Source organism: Anabas testudineus, chromosome 2 (genome assembly GCF_900324465.2).
Source record: "Anabas testudineus chromosome 2, fAnaTes1.2, whole genome shotgun sequence".
Lineage (NCBI taxonomy): Eukaryota > Metazoa > Chordata > Actinopteri > Anabantiformes > Anabantidae > Anabas > Anabas testudineus.
In genome coordinates this window covers 29,634,094-29,650,174 of record NC_046611.1, presented here as the reverse complement: position 1 = coordinate 29,650,174, position 16,081 = coordinate 29,634,094, and the positions used below count along the sequence as shown (strand labels likewise).

Genomic DNA, 16,081 nt, shown 5'->3' with positions numbered 1-16,081 from the left:
AGGTAACTAAACACAGACGTGTTGGGATTCCGTGTGGATTTTAATGAGAATGTCTAAATTGGCCCCTCTCATTTGCCGTACACAGAGGCAGGCGCATGCGCTTTTTAGCTCCTTTCAAATAGCAATGGCGTCGTCCTTAGTAATGTGCACTTTACAGATGCGGGGAAGGGGCAGTTTGGTAAAGTGTTTACAGAACGTCGATAAATTACTTCTCAGAGGTATTGGGACAAACGTTGTTTCTGCGCAAGCTGAGGCAACTCGAAAAGAAGAAACTGGTTAGTATATTAAACTGCCATACAAAACCACTTAGCCTAAGAGCTAGCATTGATACATACCGCTGCCACCAACTGACAGTCCAAACCTCTTTAAGAAATCGTTATATTTTAGGTATTATGGACTGTTGTCTAACATGCGTTATTTATTTCACAGACAATGAAAACTTCAGAGGTTATTGGGGTTTCGGTGAATTTCGGCGTTGTGTTTGTCTATCAAGGGAATCCTAAACTAAGTTCGTTTAGATAAGGCAGATAATAATGCTTTGAGGATAATAGCTCGTTATACATTTTTCTATTTAGACTTTTTAATGTGACGTTTCAACGTAAAACATATTTGTGATCTGTGACCACCAGACATTTGCTAACTGTTCCACATCATGTAGAATTGTCAGTTTACCAGTGAACATTACTACTGAATTCAATTGAATATTCTTCATATAATAAAAATAACCCACTTTATTGATACAGTGTCTTCCTCAGCTATTGCTGCAGAATGTGTCTGATAGCAGAAGTAGCCTTAACAATTTGATTCAATAATTGTCTTTCTCAAAGAAAAACATAAATTGTTGTACATTTAAAATATTGTATATATGTTGTCTTCTTTTCAGATGAAAAGGTTGGACACAGGTCATTTTACGCTGTCCAGGTGGAGAGACAAGAACAAGCAGAGAGATCTGTCCTCATCAGCTGCCCTTTCAGAGTCAATGAGAAAAGGTTCCACAAGTATTTATTGAATCATGGAGATATCAACAAATTCTTTTTTTATGAAAGTCACGTAAGTGGAAAAAGTACATATGATGAATAAATGTTGACATATTTTCTGATATAATTTATGGTGCATTTATTTTAAATGTCTCTGTCATGCTAGGATTCAGTTGGATGTTAACATTGTGTGTGTCGATGTTACTCACCAGAGCGTGTATGCTGTAGTGGAGTTCGCCAGCCGGGAAAGTGTCACCTCTTTGCTTGAAGCGGTTGCAATCCCAATCGTCAGTGATGAATCAGTGGTACCTTTTAAATCGAGGCTGCTGTCACTGAGGAACCTTGGTGCAGTAGAGTCACCAAATCAGCCAGTCAAACAGTGTCAACCACAAACCACAATACCCATCAATGAGCTCATACAGAGACTGTCCAAAGAGGAGAGTGTAAGTGGAATGTCATACCTAAAAGCTGAGATTAAGCAAATCCATGCGTGAATCATTTTAAATAGATCTCTTAAATTATACTATATGAATCTCTTTATTTCCCCACAGATAGACCAACAGATAAACTCTCTGACAGAAGCCTATCAGCTTACAGAGGAAAACAGCAGGCTGCGTTTTCTTGTCTGTTCTCTTCTTAAGGACATTGCAGCTGCTTATTTCCCAGAATGCACTATCAAACCATTTGGCTCATCCGTTAATGGATTTGGGAAGCTGGGCTGTGACCTGGACATGTTTCTGGACCTGGGTGGCATCAGTGGATACAGTGTAAAGAGGGTAATTATGGGGGTTGATGGTAGATTTTCTTTAGATTGAATTTGATGCTTATTTAGAAACAAGAGCCGCAAACAGAAATAGGACAACTACAGTAACATCAGTGTAATCTTTTGCATTTTTCAATTGATCAGTTACTGAACATAAAATGTCTCAAATGGATAACATGTAACACAAAAATATGTTTTTTGTGTTTTTTGGACCAAGTTTTGAAAACAATAATAGTAATAATAAAGTATTAACACAATAGAACATTTAGTAGTCTGAATAAAATTTAGGAGGTGTTCAGGTATTTCTGGAACTGATATAACTGATCAGTTACTTAGTCAGAGCATTTAAACGCACATAAGACACCAGGTTATAGTGAGCTTTCTCGTTTAGTCAGATTTCTTAAATATTGTTCATGCTGAACCCCAAATTGCTCCAGATGGTCATGACATAAACAAGACACTGAATGCCTATATGCTCAGTTGGCTTCTGTTTGCTGCTTTAACCTCTTTTTGGAAAGGAAAAATGTTTTGTCTCTTTACATTTGAAAAACTAATGAATTATCCTCCTATGAGTTACTGGAACATGCTCTTTCTTCCTCTAAGGTTAGGTATCAAAGATAAAATTTTGCCTTGGATACTTCTTTCTTGTTTTATTCTGGAGGGGCACCATATAATACATAACTGAAATTTAAAATTATGGCTAAAATAATCCACTGCGTTAGAAGTGAAGAGTGGTCTAGGGTCATTAAACATCTCTCAACTCTCTGTTTTTAGCCCAAATCAGGTCTGTCCTTGGAATACGGGATGAAGAGGGCCAATTCAGAGCGAGCTGTCACCCAGAGTATCCTCTCTGTCATCGGGGAGTGTGTAGAACAGTTTGGGGCTGGGTGCGTCGGGGTGCAGAAGATTCTCAATGCCAGATGTCCTCTAGTTCGATTCGCTCACCAGCCCTCTGGCTTTCAGTGTGACCTCACATCCAACAACAGGTATTCATACTCACCTATTTACCTCATAAACGGAGATTGACCGATTCATTGATGTGGCTTTTGTGTCTTAGAGATAAATGGGTGAGTTTCGTTCAGGGGAATGGTCATCACTCTAAATGTCTGTTAGAGTTGGTTATACACCACTTGCTTCACAGAAACTGCCACATTTGTTGTACTGATTGTTTTGGCCACACTGGCGTTGCAAAAGCCCCAAGTTGCACTCAGGCAGGAACTGCTACAGTTATTCAGTTGCATGCTTACCACAGTGAAACTGAACAGGAGGACCAGCAAGGGGGGGGGACTTGTTTGTGTTTCACTTCTTCACTTACAGCCTTGAACAGGTTGCGGCCTTTGGGGTTGGCAATACAAGCACGTACACACTTGCTAACGTACAGAAAACCACTGTGCAGTTTCTAAGGAAATAGAGTTGAACCACCTGCTGTAGGTGGATGTGAGGGGGACTTTTCTCAAATCATCTTCTGAGATCTTTGAAGCTCAGCACTTTTCGGGGCCCTGTGAAGTGTGTGTCAAAGAAAAGGAAAATGTAACTGAAACTATGACAGACAGTTTGTGTCACTTAGTGAAGGCTGCTCTCTAGTGGTGGTTTTGGTGTGGCCTTAGTTTCACTGACCCTTGACATTCAGCCTAATGCAGAGTTTCATTCTCTGAAGTTAGGATGATTACTCTGAATTTTGATCTACATTTTAACTTTCAGCTTTCCCAATTGAGTCAGTTCAGACCTATACTCAGTATTTTAATTACAGTTGTGTAGACACAGTGTTGGATGCCATTGCTGTATTTGTATTTCTCATTAATACATTGATGAGTAATCTTAACCGAGCTTCTGATAATTAAAGGTTATTATTAAAACTGTGTAATACAAGGGAATATTATCTGCAGTTCACTTTCCCAGTTGATTTTTTTTTTATTATCATAGGGCTGGGTCACAGCAATTGAATGTCCAGTGAATAATAAGAACAGACCAGGATGCTGAACATCAGTCCTATCATTCGTTAGTCAAGTTAAATTTACCACTAGCTCTACAGCCTACATTTCTTTTGGAAGCTAAGTAACTCAGTCAGACATTAACATATGCTCATCAAAACATGCTGCTCAGTACTCAAAATAATCCTGTGTATTATTTTCACAGGGTGGCAATGAAGAGCACAGAGCTGCTCTACCTGTACGGAGAGCTTGACCCACGGGTGCGATACCTCGTGTTTACTGTGCGTTGCTGGGCCCGAACTCACGGCATCACCAGTAGCATCCCCGGGGCTTGGATTACTAACTTTTCCCTCACTCTCATGGTGCTGTTCTTCCTGCAGAGGAGGAGCCCACCGATTATCCCAACGCTGGACTATCTCAGAGACCTTGCAGGTATTGCCCAGCACCACCTTTCATCAATATGATGAAATGTCTTGATTTGCTAAGTAATAATACTGTACCACAGTATTAAGATTGTGGTATAACATTAGGAATACTGTCATCCACTCCTGGATAGGAAAGGACAAAAGAAAACCCACATATTCATGTGTTTTAATTAATTTACCTTGCAAGAAAACCTCAAAACCCAAATCGTCTTTCACAACACTGCACAATAATTTAATTGAAAACTAAAAACAAAAACTGCACTTTTATGGTTTTATTATATATAGATACCTCACCTTTACTATCAATATAAAGTGTCAGTAAAATGTGAACAAAGACAAATACAAAGCAGTAACCTTTGCGCATCCGATTGGCAGATAAAGTGGAGTCCAAAAGTCGGAAATCACATTGAAAATCTATAATATTTTGACAGTAATGTCATAACAAGATGTTTTGACATGTCATACATACAAGTCTACATTATGTCATGGTCAAAAAAAAAATCTAATTTAATAATTTAACAAATTTATTGCACTGACTGTGTTAACTTATTATAGAAAGTCAATTAACCCACAGGCATTGTTCACCAGTCAGTGCCTCGAATTTCCAGCAGAACATTGCTGATTATGTAGCATTATGGCAGGAAACATGGCATCACAGCTAAGTGATGAAAGCACAATCAGATACACCAATAGGAAAATCATCTAGGAGCAAAAATGTGTGCATCCGTACCAAACCTGTGATAACATAACCACTAACCCAACAGTCTGGCTTGGAGTCCACGGCACCTCCTCCATCTCCTACCCTCTCCCTCTCTGTCACCTTGGCTACCTGATAATTGCCTTCCAAAAGCAATTTAAAACCCTCCACTGCTCCCCATCCACCGTCTCCCCCTCCTAGCCCCCATTTAGCGCAGTCTCTATCACACAGAGTGCTTACAGGACAATAAAAGACCCATCACTCTGGGAAGGTTGATGACCCCCGCCTCTTCCGGACACACACACAAGTATATAGGCAGCAGGGTAACATACAGACACACACCAGCCTCAATGTGGTGAAGGAGACTGGTAACAAGGGCACTGCAGGAGACGTAAAGCAACCAAGCAAGGACATGGTCTTTGCAATTTTTTTCTTGTGTACCACAATAGACACACATACATGCACCTGCTCTCCCTCCTTCCCCTGTCTCCCACTGTTTCCTCTCCTAGAATGCAACGACACATCCATCTGTGTCTTGTTTATGGCTATCATAGGCGTGTAAAGGCAGTCACTTACCTTGAATCTCTGCTCTTTTCCCACAAGGTCCAGCGGACAAGAACGTGATTGAGGGAAACGACTGCACATTTGTCAGCGACTTCAGCAAGATCCAGGTCGAGAGCAACAAAGAAACACTAGGTGAGCATGAGAGCGTGGAATTAGGGCTCTGGGGCTATAATTCAGTTTAGCTGATAACATTTCTGTATGCAGCCCTTTGGGCTAATGTAACTTTCCTTTCCACGGTTTAGAGCAACTGCTGTTTGAATTCTTTGAGTTCTACGCCACTTTTCCATTCAGCAGGATGTCCATAAATATCAGAAAGGTATGTATGTTTGTTAATGCCCATATAGTTGCAGATACTGAAGTATTTGCCCAATGATGACACTTTATAGTTGTCTATTGATTATTTAGTTGATCCCAAGGTCAGATTAAGTTGTCCTTGGACTAAATAACAGTACAGTGCATTATAGTAGTTCAGAATTAGAAGTAATTTGGCAAAAGGTTGGAATGATAATTAATTTTAGATTTGAAGTTCCCTTTCCACTGTCACCGTCATTCACATAAGGTGGGTTTATTGATCAGTGTTTTTAAAGCATTTCTTGTCGCTTTTCAATTGGCAGATTAGGGAGCACAGTCACCTTCTTTATGTCAGTAATGTGGACCAGAAGTCTGGCGCCCTTCCACACACTTAACATTCACCTTAGCAAGAGTGCTATACTAAATTTATCACTTAATTATAATTTCTTTTGCACACTAAAATAAAAAAAAGCTTTTTAAGCTAATGTTAAGTTGCTGAGTACAAAGCACCACAAAAAAGGTTTTCTTTGTGGTGCTTAAAAAACAGATGATTAAAAACACTGTACATCTAAAAGAATAATCACATCACTTCCTCCTTTATAGTTTGGATTGTCACTCATTTCAACTTTAACTTCACAGATAAGCAAAAAAAAAAAACCCAGCAAAACATTACATACAAATAGGAAATGAATGAGAGTCTCATCTCAACATTGTGGCACTGTTTGACTGATGAGGGATTTTTGCTAAAACTTCAGTAACTTCCAACAGAAGATGAAGAACTTCTCAGTTCGAACTGTGTGTTTAGATTGGGCCTGATGAAGGCACACACCTAACCTGTTATTTATTCTTTAAATTGCAAAAGACATTACAAAAAAAGGTGGTATATTTCTTTTATAAATTATTCAGTCCAGAAGAAAGCATATCACTTATTCATTATATGAAGCTGTGATTATTCTCCCTCATCGTCACAGCAGTCATAAACTTTAGTAACAAAACAAGTTTTAAAATCAGTCAATCTTCCTCTTTTTAAGTTCACACCTGCGGCCAGATGGGTAAATATCTGCATAAAAAACGAGGATAGACGAGATAGAAGAAAAATTTTCTTGGCCTATAAATTAGCCAATATTATCTCATGCAGACTTATTCATTTTTGTCATATACAGTATGTCAGACCATAGGTAATAAGAAATGTGATGACAAAAGTTCAGAATGAGTGTCAACAAATGTTTTTGTGAAACTGACAACCTCATAACTTTTAAAGAAAATCAAACCACAGCATCATTTAAATAATAAATGATCATAAAAGGAAAGACGTCCAGAACAAACGTCTTTGTTCAAAAGCTAAGCCCTCTTTCAGCATCAGAGCAGAGCTCTAGCAAAGAAATCTGTTGGTAATAAAAGCAGTGTTTGGTGGATGGCGTCTTCCCACACACACAGATGGCAGCTGTCCTTGACATATGTGATTGATGCCGGCCCCACACGGCCCGGCGCCCATGAGCTAAGATCCCAATTAGGAGGAGTGTAAACAAACGCATATTCTATTTAGACCCATATTTATCCTGTTGTTGCAAATCTGTGTCTATATAATGTTTTTTGTCGGCAATGAAACTGAATCTATAGTGAAACTTTGAATTAATAAAATGAAGAGGAAGATGAAGCCAAACAACTTAAAATCTTGCAGTATTAGGGAGAACTGGTGTGCTCTGCAGGATAATGAATTGATCTGCATCTTAAAATGTGTAACACTGACTAATATCCCACTTATTACATATTACTTTTACCTTAGTTTTTTAGATGTGGATTTTTTGGGCATTGGCTGTGCTTTAACTTTAATTAATTGATGCTGCTGGGAAAGAGAGACTAAGATCATGTTGACTCTGTAGAGGGAGTCAGCAGGTAGACTGACCATGACCCAGGCCTATGTGCTTTCACCAGTGAAGCAACGACCATAAATCTTCTTTACTGTGCTACAATTCTTCAGCCTGCTTCACTCCCCTGACTGATGACTAAACGCTGCCATCCTCCGTCGCTCCTGCCTTCCATGCTCAATCCCTTTATCCATCCAGCTCATTTATTGTTAGACTTTAGGCATGATAGAACATGCAAGATTCTTGACTATTCATTAACCTACATATTGGTGGTTCATGTAATGGCTGTGACTGGTAGGCTGAAGTATATTGACCATATACATTACCATTACCGGTTTTTCTTTTATTTATTTATTTATTTTAAAATGAGTTTTAACATGACAGCTTTGCCCACTCTTGGCATTTTCTCAGCTTCACGAGGTTTTCATCTAGAATAGTCTTGAAGGAGTAGAAGGAAGTACTTGTTGACAGCTTTCCATTCACTATCCAGTCCAACTTTCCAAATTTCAATTGGATTCAAATCAAGTGATGTTAAAGGCCAGGCTCTGCGTCTTTGACGAATAGCTTTCACAAAATCTGGAGGAGCGTTTAGGGTCCTGTTGGAAAACAAATGATGGTCCCACTAAGTGCAAACCAGATGGTATAGCATGTCACAGCGGGGGGCTGAGGTAGTCATACTGGTTAAGTGTGCCCTCAACTTTGACTAAATCACCAATGGAGTCACCAGCAAAGCACCTCACACCATCACAGCTCCTTCTATATGCTCCACTGTGGGAACCACACATTTAGGAAGTGTTTGTTCACCCTCTATGTCTAACGAATACATGGCAAATTAGAACCAAAAATGTAAAGTTTGGACTCATCAGAGCAGAGAACTCTTTTCTGATGGACTGTGTTTTGTCTTTGCCCGTTTTACATTTGTACAGTTTTACTAGCACTAATAGGGCTGTGGACTCTGTACCCACCTTTTCTCTGCTCAAGACAACTAATGGAAGACTGAAGCACATTAAGAAATGTCACAAAATAACTCTTGATAAGGTGGTCTGTGAATTGTAAAACACTACCTCGTGAATCTGTTTAGTGTATACTATAAATATAATACAACATAATATACACTCCAGGGTATTTAATAAATTTTTGTTGACTACATAGTTCCATATTTGTTCTGTCATAATCTCAATGTCTTCAGTATTGTAAAATGTTGAAAATAATTAAAATAATGAAAAAACAGTGAAACAGAAGGTGTGCCCAAACTAAGAGAGGTAGTGTAAATCTAAATCTTTTTTTTTTGGCCCAATCAAGTTCTTCTCCTTTTATACGGCTCTAGTCAAAAAATATCTTCTTCAGCCACATCCATCTCTCCTCCTGCCATCTGCTACCCTGTGGAGACGTTGCCCTAGATAGAGAAGAAAAGAGCAAAGACCATGACCAACAAGATAAAGGGACCATATCACATATAGTAGTATAGGCATGCCTGCACTTATGGCTGCAACTGCTCGTGAATATGTTTTCAATTGCCAGAAATGTCCCCCTTCTCACTTCCCAGGGCAAGGAGCAGAACAAACCAGAGAGGACCCCGCTGCACATACAAAACCCATTCGAAACCTCTCTGAATGTCAGCAAGAATGTCAACAGCACCCAGCTAGAGCGATTTGTGGCTTTGTGTCAGGAGAGCTCCTGGTTGTTCCAGCAGAGTGAAACAAACACACGCAGATGCAACGGCACTCCCATACCATGGGGACTGGCTACCCTACTGCTTCCCTCACAGGTTGCAGGGATCAAAAGTCGCAGGAAAAGGAAACGGGAGCCGGCCACCGAAAGGATCAAGAGCTTGTTAGAATCATTGAAGAATAAAAAATTAGCAACATAATAGCTAAGACTCTTTGAAAAAGCTCCATCTTGTCATTACCGCCTGATGTCTTACCTAGAAGGTGAGTCAAGAGCAGAAACATCTTCTGCTGGACTGTAGTTCCCAACATGTACACTGGATGGTGTTATTGAGGCTTTATGTGCCTTTATATGAGACATGAAATAAAGGAGTGATTACTGTATACATCGCTGTAGACTTGCATACTTCATTGTAATAAAACAGAAACTGATGAGAGTCCTACCAGATTTCCATGTAGGACTGAAGACTGTATATTGTATATGGGTGTTAAAACATTGACTATCAAACTTATTTGTTTGCACTAAATTACCAAGGACATACACTTTTGAACTTTCTTTATATTACAGTGTGGATGAAAACGTCCAAATTTATTGGAAATTGAAAAAACAGAGTTGGTCATTATGGGGCCTACATATAAGATTTATAATAAATGAAAAGTTTATTTCACTGCTCTGTTTGCCTTGCAGCTCATTTTTATTTAACTCCTGATGTGCAACATCATGCCAGAGCAATTAGAGGACTTGGTGGCATTTTAAGCATAGCATTTTAGTTACCTAGCAGAATATGAATTTCCATTGTAAATGTACATTGGAGCAACTAAAGGTAATCATCGTTAGCAATACTGCTGCAGTGTTGCTCTGTTGCAGCTTTCGGAATAATAGCTTAAACATTTCAGATGGCAAGCTAATGTTAATGACCCCCGTAGCTATATTAATATCTATACACCATACTCCTGTCTCCATATGTCTTCCATTACCTTCTGTTTTTATTTGTGCAAGCAGGAAGTACACAGCAAGTACATTAACACTACACCAAAAGCATATAGTATGTGACTTATTTAATTAAATTATGTGCATTGGCTGGTGTAGTTCATTACAGTAAGCTAGATGGCTTAAAAAGTCATGAAATGATTACAGTTGAGTTAATAATAAAAGATAATACAAAATTTTACAAAAACTGTATCTAAGGTTCCACAAGTCACATAATTTGTCCAAGAACATTCTTTGTAGATGACTGCAGTACATTTTCTGGCAAGGCATAGTTCAGGTGTAAAAAAAAATTCAAAATTTTTGTGTGTTCTCAGCAGAAGTTAGCAGATGCCTCAAAAAGTTTGAAATACAAGTTAGGAACTAGCAGGAGCCTTAGAAAATTTGTCTGTCCAGCCAAACTGGGTACCTGTCAGAGAAACGACCATCACAGCAGCTCTTCAGCAATCAAACCTTTATGATAAAGTGGTTAAATCAAAGCCATTTGGGGTTTGCCAAACATCACTGAAAGGACTGTGAGACCAATGTTCTCTTGTCTGATGAGACAAAAAATAAGCACTTTGGGCAGAACTCCAAGCACCTCTCATCCCTTGCTAATACCATCCCTACAGCATGGTTGTGGCAGCATCGTGCTGCGGTGTGCTTCTCAGTGGTACAGATAGATTGGTCAGAATTGAGGGAAGGACGATTGCAGCCAAATACAGAAGAAAACCTGCTCTAGATGCATGCAATCTTTCAGCAAGACATTGACCTGACACATACAGCCAAGACTATGTTGGAGCGGCCTCAGGAGAAGTCTGTGGAGAGATCTGATGATGGCTTCCCATCCAGTCTACATGTAATGGACTGAGTGACTGTAAAGAAAGAAAAGAAGACAGTCCATCAACTTGACCACCAAGTTCATTGGACCCAGTGTGAGTTGCCTTTGTGCTGAGTTCTGTAGAATGAATTAACATCTGAAAACCCACTGGTTGTGGGTTCTTGTGACACACCCTAAACGGACAAAAGCCCTTCAATTACAATGCTTGAGTCCACTAATCACATTCCCTGAAGTATGATCTGTGCTGAAGTTGGGATAAAGAAGAAACATAATTAAAGTCCAATTTTTTTCCAAGTTATATAACCTGAGTATATGTATGTGTATGTTCGACAGAGAAAAGAGAAAAACCCGGGGGTGCATGTGTTAGAAGTGCATCTGCAGGTTGACGTCCTATGTGTGTGTGTGAGAGTGTTTGTAAATGTGTTTCAGGCCCCTGGGACAGTGTTTTAGCAGTAGGGAGTGTGCAGCCCACAGCTGTTTTTCCGCTCATTGCTGTGGGAGGTCAGGGGGGTGAGAGGACAGACTTTTAACTACCTCCCACTCCACTCCTACTACCAGTCCACCCTTCACCACAGGGGTACTGCACGGATGGGAGGAAAGGAGTGAAGCAGAAGAGAGCCCATGAACCCCACCCCCCTACACCCTCCCGGCTTTGAACTTCACTCACTGTCCCTGCCTCCTCTCTCCTGGCAAACATTTCTCTTTCAAATTTAACGTGCCCCTCTCTCTATCTCGGTCATCTTTTTCCCCTCCTCTCAGAGTGGCAGCGTTCTTTGAGGTTTGCAGTTTGTTTATTTCCATGAGTGAGTTTCTGACTGATGGATATGCTCTGGTGGAGCGACAAAGCAGTTATGAAACGTGGTGGTTAGAGAAGCACTGGGTGGGGAAATCATCACCTCAGGGGAATTTGATGAAATAGGACTGCTGGGTGTTGAGGGGTTCGTTTGAAAGAGCTACATGTCAGCACTGTGGGTCTTCTGATTTGTATTTTGTGGCTTGGAATGTGCTATTCTATTTTTTTAATTAATTTATAGACATCTCTTCGATGACACTAGCTTCCACTTATTGAACAGTTTATGGTGTAATTACGGGGATAGATAGTTGTGGCCACATGCCAGAAGGTTGGCAGAGGTCAGTGTCAAGGTGAATCACTTTTCATCCCAAACGCAGCAAAGTCCAGATTTTATGCGACTGTCTCCCAGTGATGGAGCACCTAAAACTGCAAAGCGACCAAGGTTATGTTTGGCCAACTTGCCCAGCAATTACCTTTCTGCAGGGTGTTTGCAGGCGGCACACCATGAGCTCAGATTTATTAGGAAAACTGGCAAAAAGTGCAAGATGAATTGGCTCTCATGCAGGAAGTCCAGAGGTTCTGTGAGGGGATGGCCAGAGTTTATGTTGCAGTTTTTTTCTTGGCTCCTAATGCTCCTTTAGAGCCTGAAAGAATGTAAAGAGGTGGCCTGAGTGTTTGAAAAACTTGGGAGGGCTGTGAGAAGAAATGGTGAGGGGAGTGGGGAAATAAGAAAAACAACAAAATGAAAGTATCTTGGCATTAGTATAAGTTTGAATGCCCCCCCAAATATTTTTCTGGAGGTGTGGAGGCCTAAACAGCATGATCACTTTGACAAGGTCTTTTATCAAGCTGATCCCCGTGCCGCACCTTCCACTTACCTCCAACTTCACAAAGACCTGTGAGCCATTTGGAGAAAGTAGACTCCAATGTACTTCCCCTCGCAGTTCCATGAATTGTCCCTGCAACATTGTTAGAGGTGACTATGCTTGTTTCCGTGCTTGAAGGACAAGCCTCTTGGCAGCTCCTGGGGGACCCAACCTCTGTCTTACTTTCAGGTTTCCTCTCTTCAAAACCCATGCTTTACATAGAATGTGTGGAGAGGCAGCAGGGAGCGCTGGAGTGCACTTGCTGTATGTCAAGGCTCCTGAAGTTTTCACCCTGTGTATCTCTGGTTTCTAGCATATATCAGCAGACATTTGTATTGTCTGAAAAATTGTAATTAAAAGCTTCAAATAAATGACCCCAGTGAAAATGCAGTAGTCTGTACCTCTTTGACACCATAGCCACACACAAACAACATAAAACTGTTACCAACTCAGTTATAAATGGCATCTTTTCTTTGCTGTATGTGAAAGCCTGGGACTTACTGTACCCACCAACCGTACCATTGTTTCAGGGTAGAATGCATGGTTGCCTAATTGGAGCCTGGCATAGAGTTACTGGCAACAGAGGCCTCTGAGTGTTGGCGACCATGGTGGTTTGCACATTCTGTCTCTCACTGGACAGTGAAGCAGCTACATTCATTCAGCACCGGCCAGATCAGGCCCTGTTGAGACAGTGACTGCATGATGTGAGGATGAACTGTACATAGGTACTAAAATAATATGGACATGGGTGGTTATCCTTGGGAACACACCCTGCTCATCCACAGTATATATACATTTTCTAAATATTAAAAAATCTTGCAAACTAATGAGTGCATTGAAAGGGTGCGTACCAAGTTCAACAAACCAGCACCCTATTGTGTAAGATAGTCACCCTGAGCTGACCATCAGGTATGTGTCCAGGTTATTTGATGGGGTTATTCCAGTGGCAGTGGGCATGGAGAGAGTTCAGGGTACAGTGCAAGGATATATTGAAAGCTTGATATTAATCTCAAAAAACTTTCCCCATAGACTATAATGATAAAAGGGATATCTCTACAGATGTTGACAGGACACTTTGAAATACAAATAAAGCCACTGTTTGTTCTTTCGTATTATCAATTTGTAATCCATGGAGGCGCTATACCTGTAAAACCTTCACTGAGCCTTGAAAAGTGGAGGGTTTATGTCAAAGTCTATGTACTGAGCAGCAGAATGTAGGCGGGGGCACTGGAGGAAACATTAATGCACATTTACAGTACTGTAGACTGCACAAACTGCCTAAGTAAACCCAGAAGCTATGACGTGTTTTTGGCTCCTGCACCAAGCCAGCAATTCTTTGAGATCCAGTTACTCTAATCCACTGATGGTACATTGTTGGGACTGTAGAGATAATAATATTGGCCTTGTGCTGGAGCATTGATCACTAACATCCCCTCTCTCTTGTCCCCATAAGCCAGATTTCTCCTCCCTATTTTTATAAGAACTTAATCTACAGTCCACAGCCAGTGAGTTGCTTATCAGCAATGTTAGATCCTGCATGCCAGCTCTGGCCATGGCTATCCTTTTGTGGACAGACCTTAGGAGATGCACTCTAGCATGGACAAATAACATATGCGCAGCAACCAGGCCAGTTTATGTTAATACTCAGCTCTGAAAGGACAATAGCATTTTCTAGAGAAGATTTATAATTTATAAATCTAAGCTCTATAGAATTAAAAATAAATCAACTTTGAGTTGCTCAGTAGTTTATGGCACTGGTCAAAAATGTATCTTGTGATCATATATAGCATTTCCAGGCCCTGTCCATGTAGCATTGTGTTTATGAGAGGAATAACATGTTCAACTAAACCAACCAGCCAAGTTATATTTCCTTATTAGGTTTAGGTTACGCTATTCCATAGATATTGGTAAAGACAGAATGTATTGTTTATGTTGTGTGATAGTTTGTCCAGCATCTTATGATTTAAACTCTATGATCAGTCTCTCAGTGATAGAAAGAAATGGTTCATTCTAGTTTTAACACATTTTGGTTTAAAGGCATGAAACTTTGTTGTGCACAAATAATGCATGTGCATGTATTAAAACTTGCTTAATGTCAGATTCTCTGGTCTCTGTTTATGTTTTTTTGGCTCCCATCCATTCAAATATAAATGTATTAATTCCAGGAAATCGTAAAGATGCAGTTCAGAGGCTCTGTTTTTGTAATCAGAAACTATGGGCTCTTCTTTTTTCTATTATTTTTCCAATCATATCTGCAGTATTTCAATCCCCTTAGTGTAAAAGATTGTTTTCATTCAGTGGTATTGCTCCTGCAGTATAGGCTACAACCTCCAGGCATTTCACTTCTATGGAAAACATTTTTACTCCTCCATGCACAATTAATTTCAGATGTCACTTGTAGGTGGCTGGTGAATTCCTGAAATACTGGTGTATGTTTTTTTTTTTTTCTCTCTGCCTCAATGTATTCCAGTAAGTACAAATTTGAGATCTGTGCAAAAGAAAGAGCAACGGAAATTAAATGAGACAGACTGAAAACAAGCATTGTGCTGCTGATGCCCTACAGAGAGAGACTTGTTCAATCTCAAAAGTGGAAGGATAACCATTAAAATGTCATATGATATAATAAAAGAACAGAAGCGACCTTAGTTAGCATACATTTGACATTATTTTGGTTGCATCCACAGCCACAAATACAGCAATAATTACAGGAATATGTCTGTGAAGATTCTCAGTCATCCAGGTCAGAAGGGTTCATCAGTTCAGAACTGATTATCCTTTTACAGTAAAAGATTAAGAAGAATTTTTTCATTGTCCTGGCTTTTGTCATCACACCTACATTGCATGTAGTTGTCCCAGCATCTGACTGTGGTGGCATTATAGTGAACAGCAGCGCTAGATGCTACTAGCAGGTGAATCACCAGCATCCCATCACCCTGCCAGGCTTGTATGTGTGTCACCAACAGTTAACCTTCAGGGAAATCAACTGGTTCATTTAGAAAACACAGGTTATTGTCAACCAGTTCCACCTGCTACAGACAAATGCTCTCTCCACATCCTCCTGACTGTTTCTTATCAAGATTTGCATTTTGTCTTGCAGTGCCTGGTACTTCGGTTACTCCAAGATGGCACATTCTTATGTGCAGTTGCAAGAAGGATCTCTTTTCCTCCAAGTCATAGTTAATGGCGCCTTCACTGATATGAGGTCCCGGGATGAAATCCTCAGAGCAACTGTTAGACCATACACTGGTGCAGTGGGCCCCATGTCGCCCGTCTTTTGTTTTTGTCTCTGAAAAGGCCAACAGTGATCATTTTATACAGCCTCTGAAGATTCATCTGTGTATGTGCATGCACTGTTTTGACTGCTCTACTAGCTTTTCATGCTATATATGTTACTTAACAAGCTGTAAGCAAGATGGCTGCGGCTTATATTT

At 40.1% G+C, this 16,081-nt stretch overlaps 1 protein-coding gene across 1 annotated transcript; it reads left to right on the top strand.

Moving 5' to 3' along the window:
- Positions 1-20: 20 nt before the first annotated feature.
- mtpap (mitochondrial poly(A) polymerase) lies at positions 21-9,569 on the top strand. The gene is made up of 9 exons (XM_026362594.1): positions 21-275; positions 884-1,050; positions 1,190-1,420; positions 1,529-1,753; positions 2,515-2,726; positions 3,877-4,103; positions 5,397-5,489; positions 5,600-5,673; positions 9,063-9,569. The coding sequence occupies exons 1-9, from the start codon at positions 44-46 to the stop codon at positions 9,384-9,386; spliced, it is 1,785 nt and encodes a 594-aa protein (XP_026218379.1). The 5' UTR covers positions 21-43; the 3' UTR covers positions 9,387-9,569.
- Positions 9,570-16,081: the final 6,512 nt, after the last annotated feature.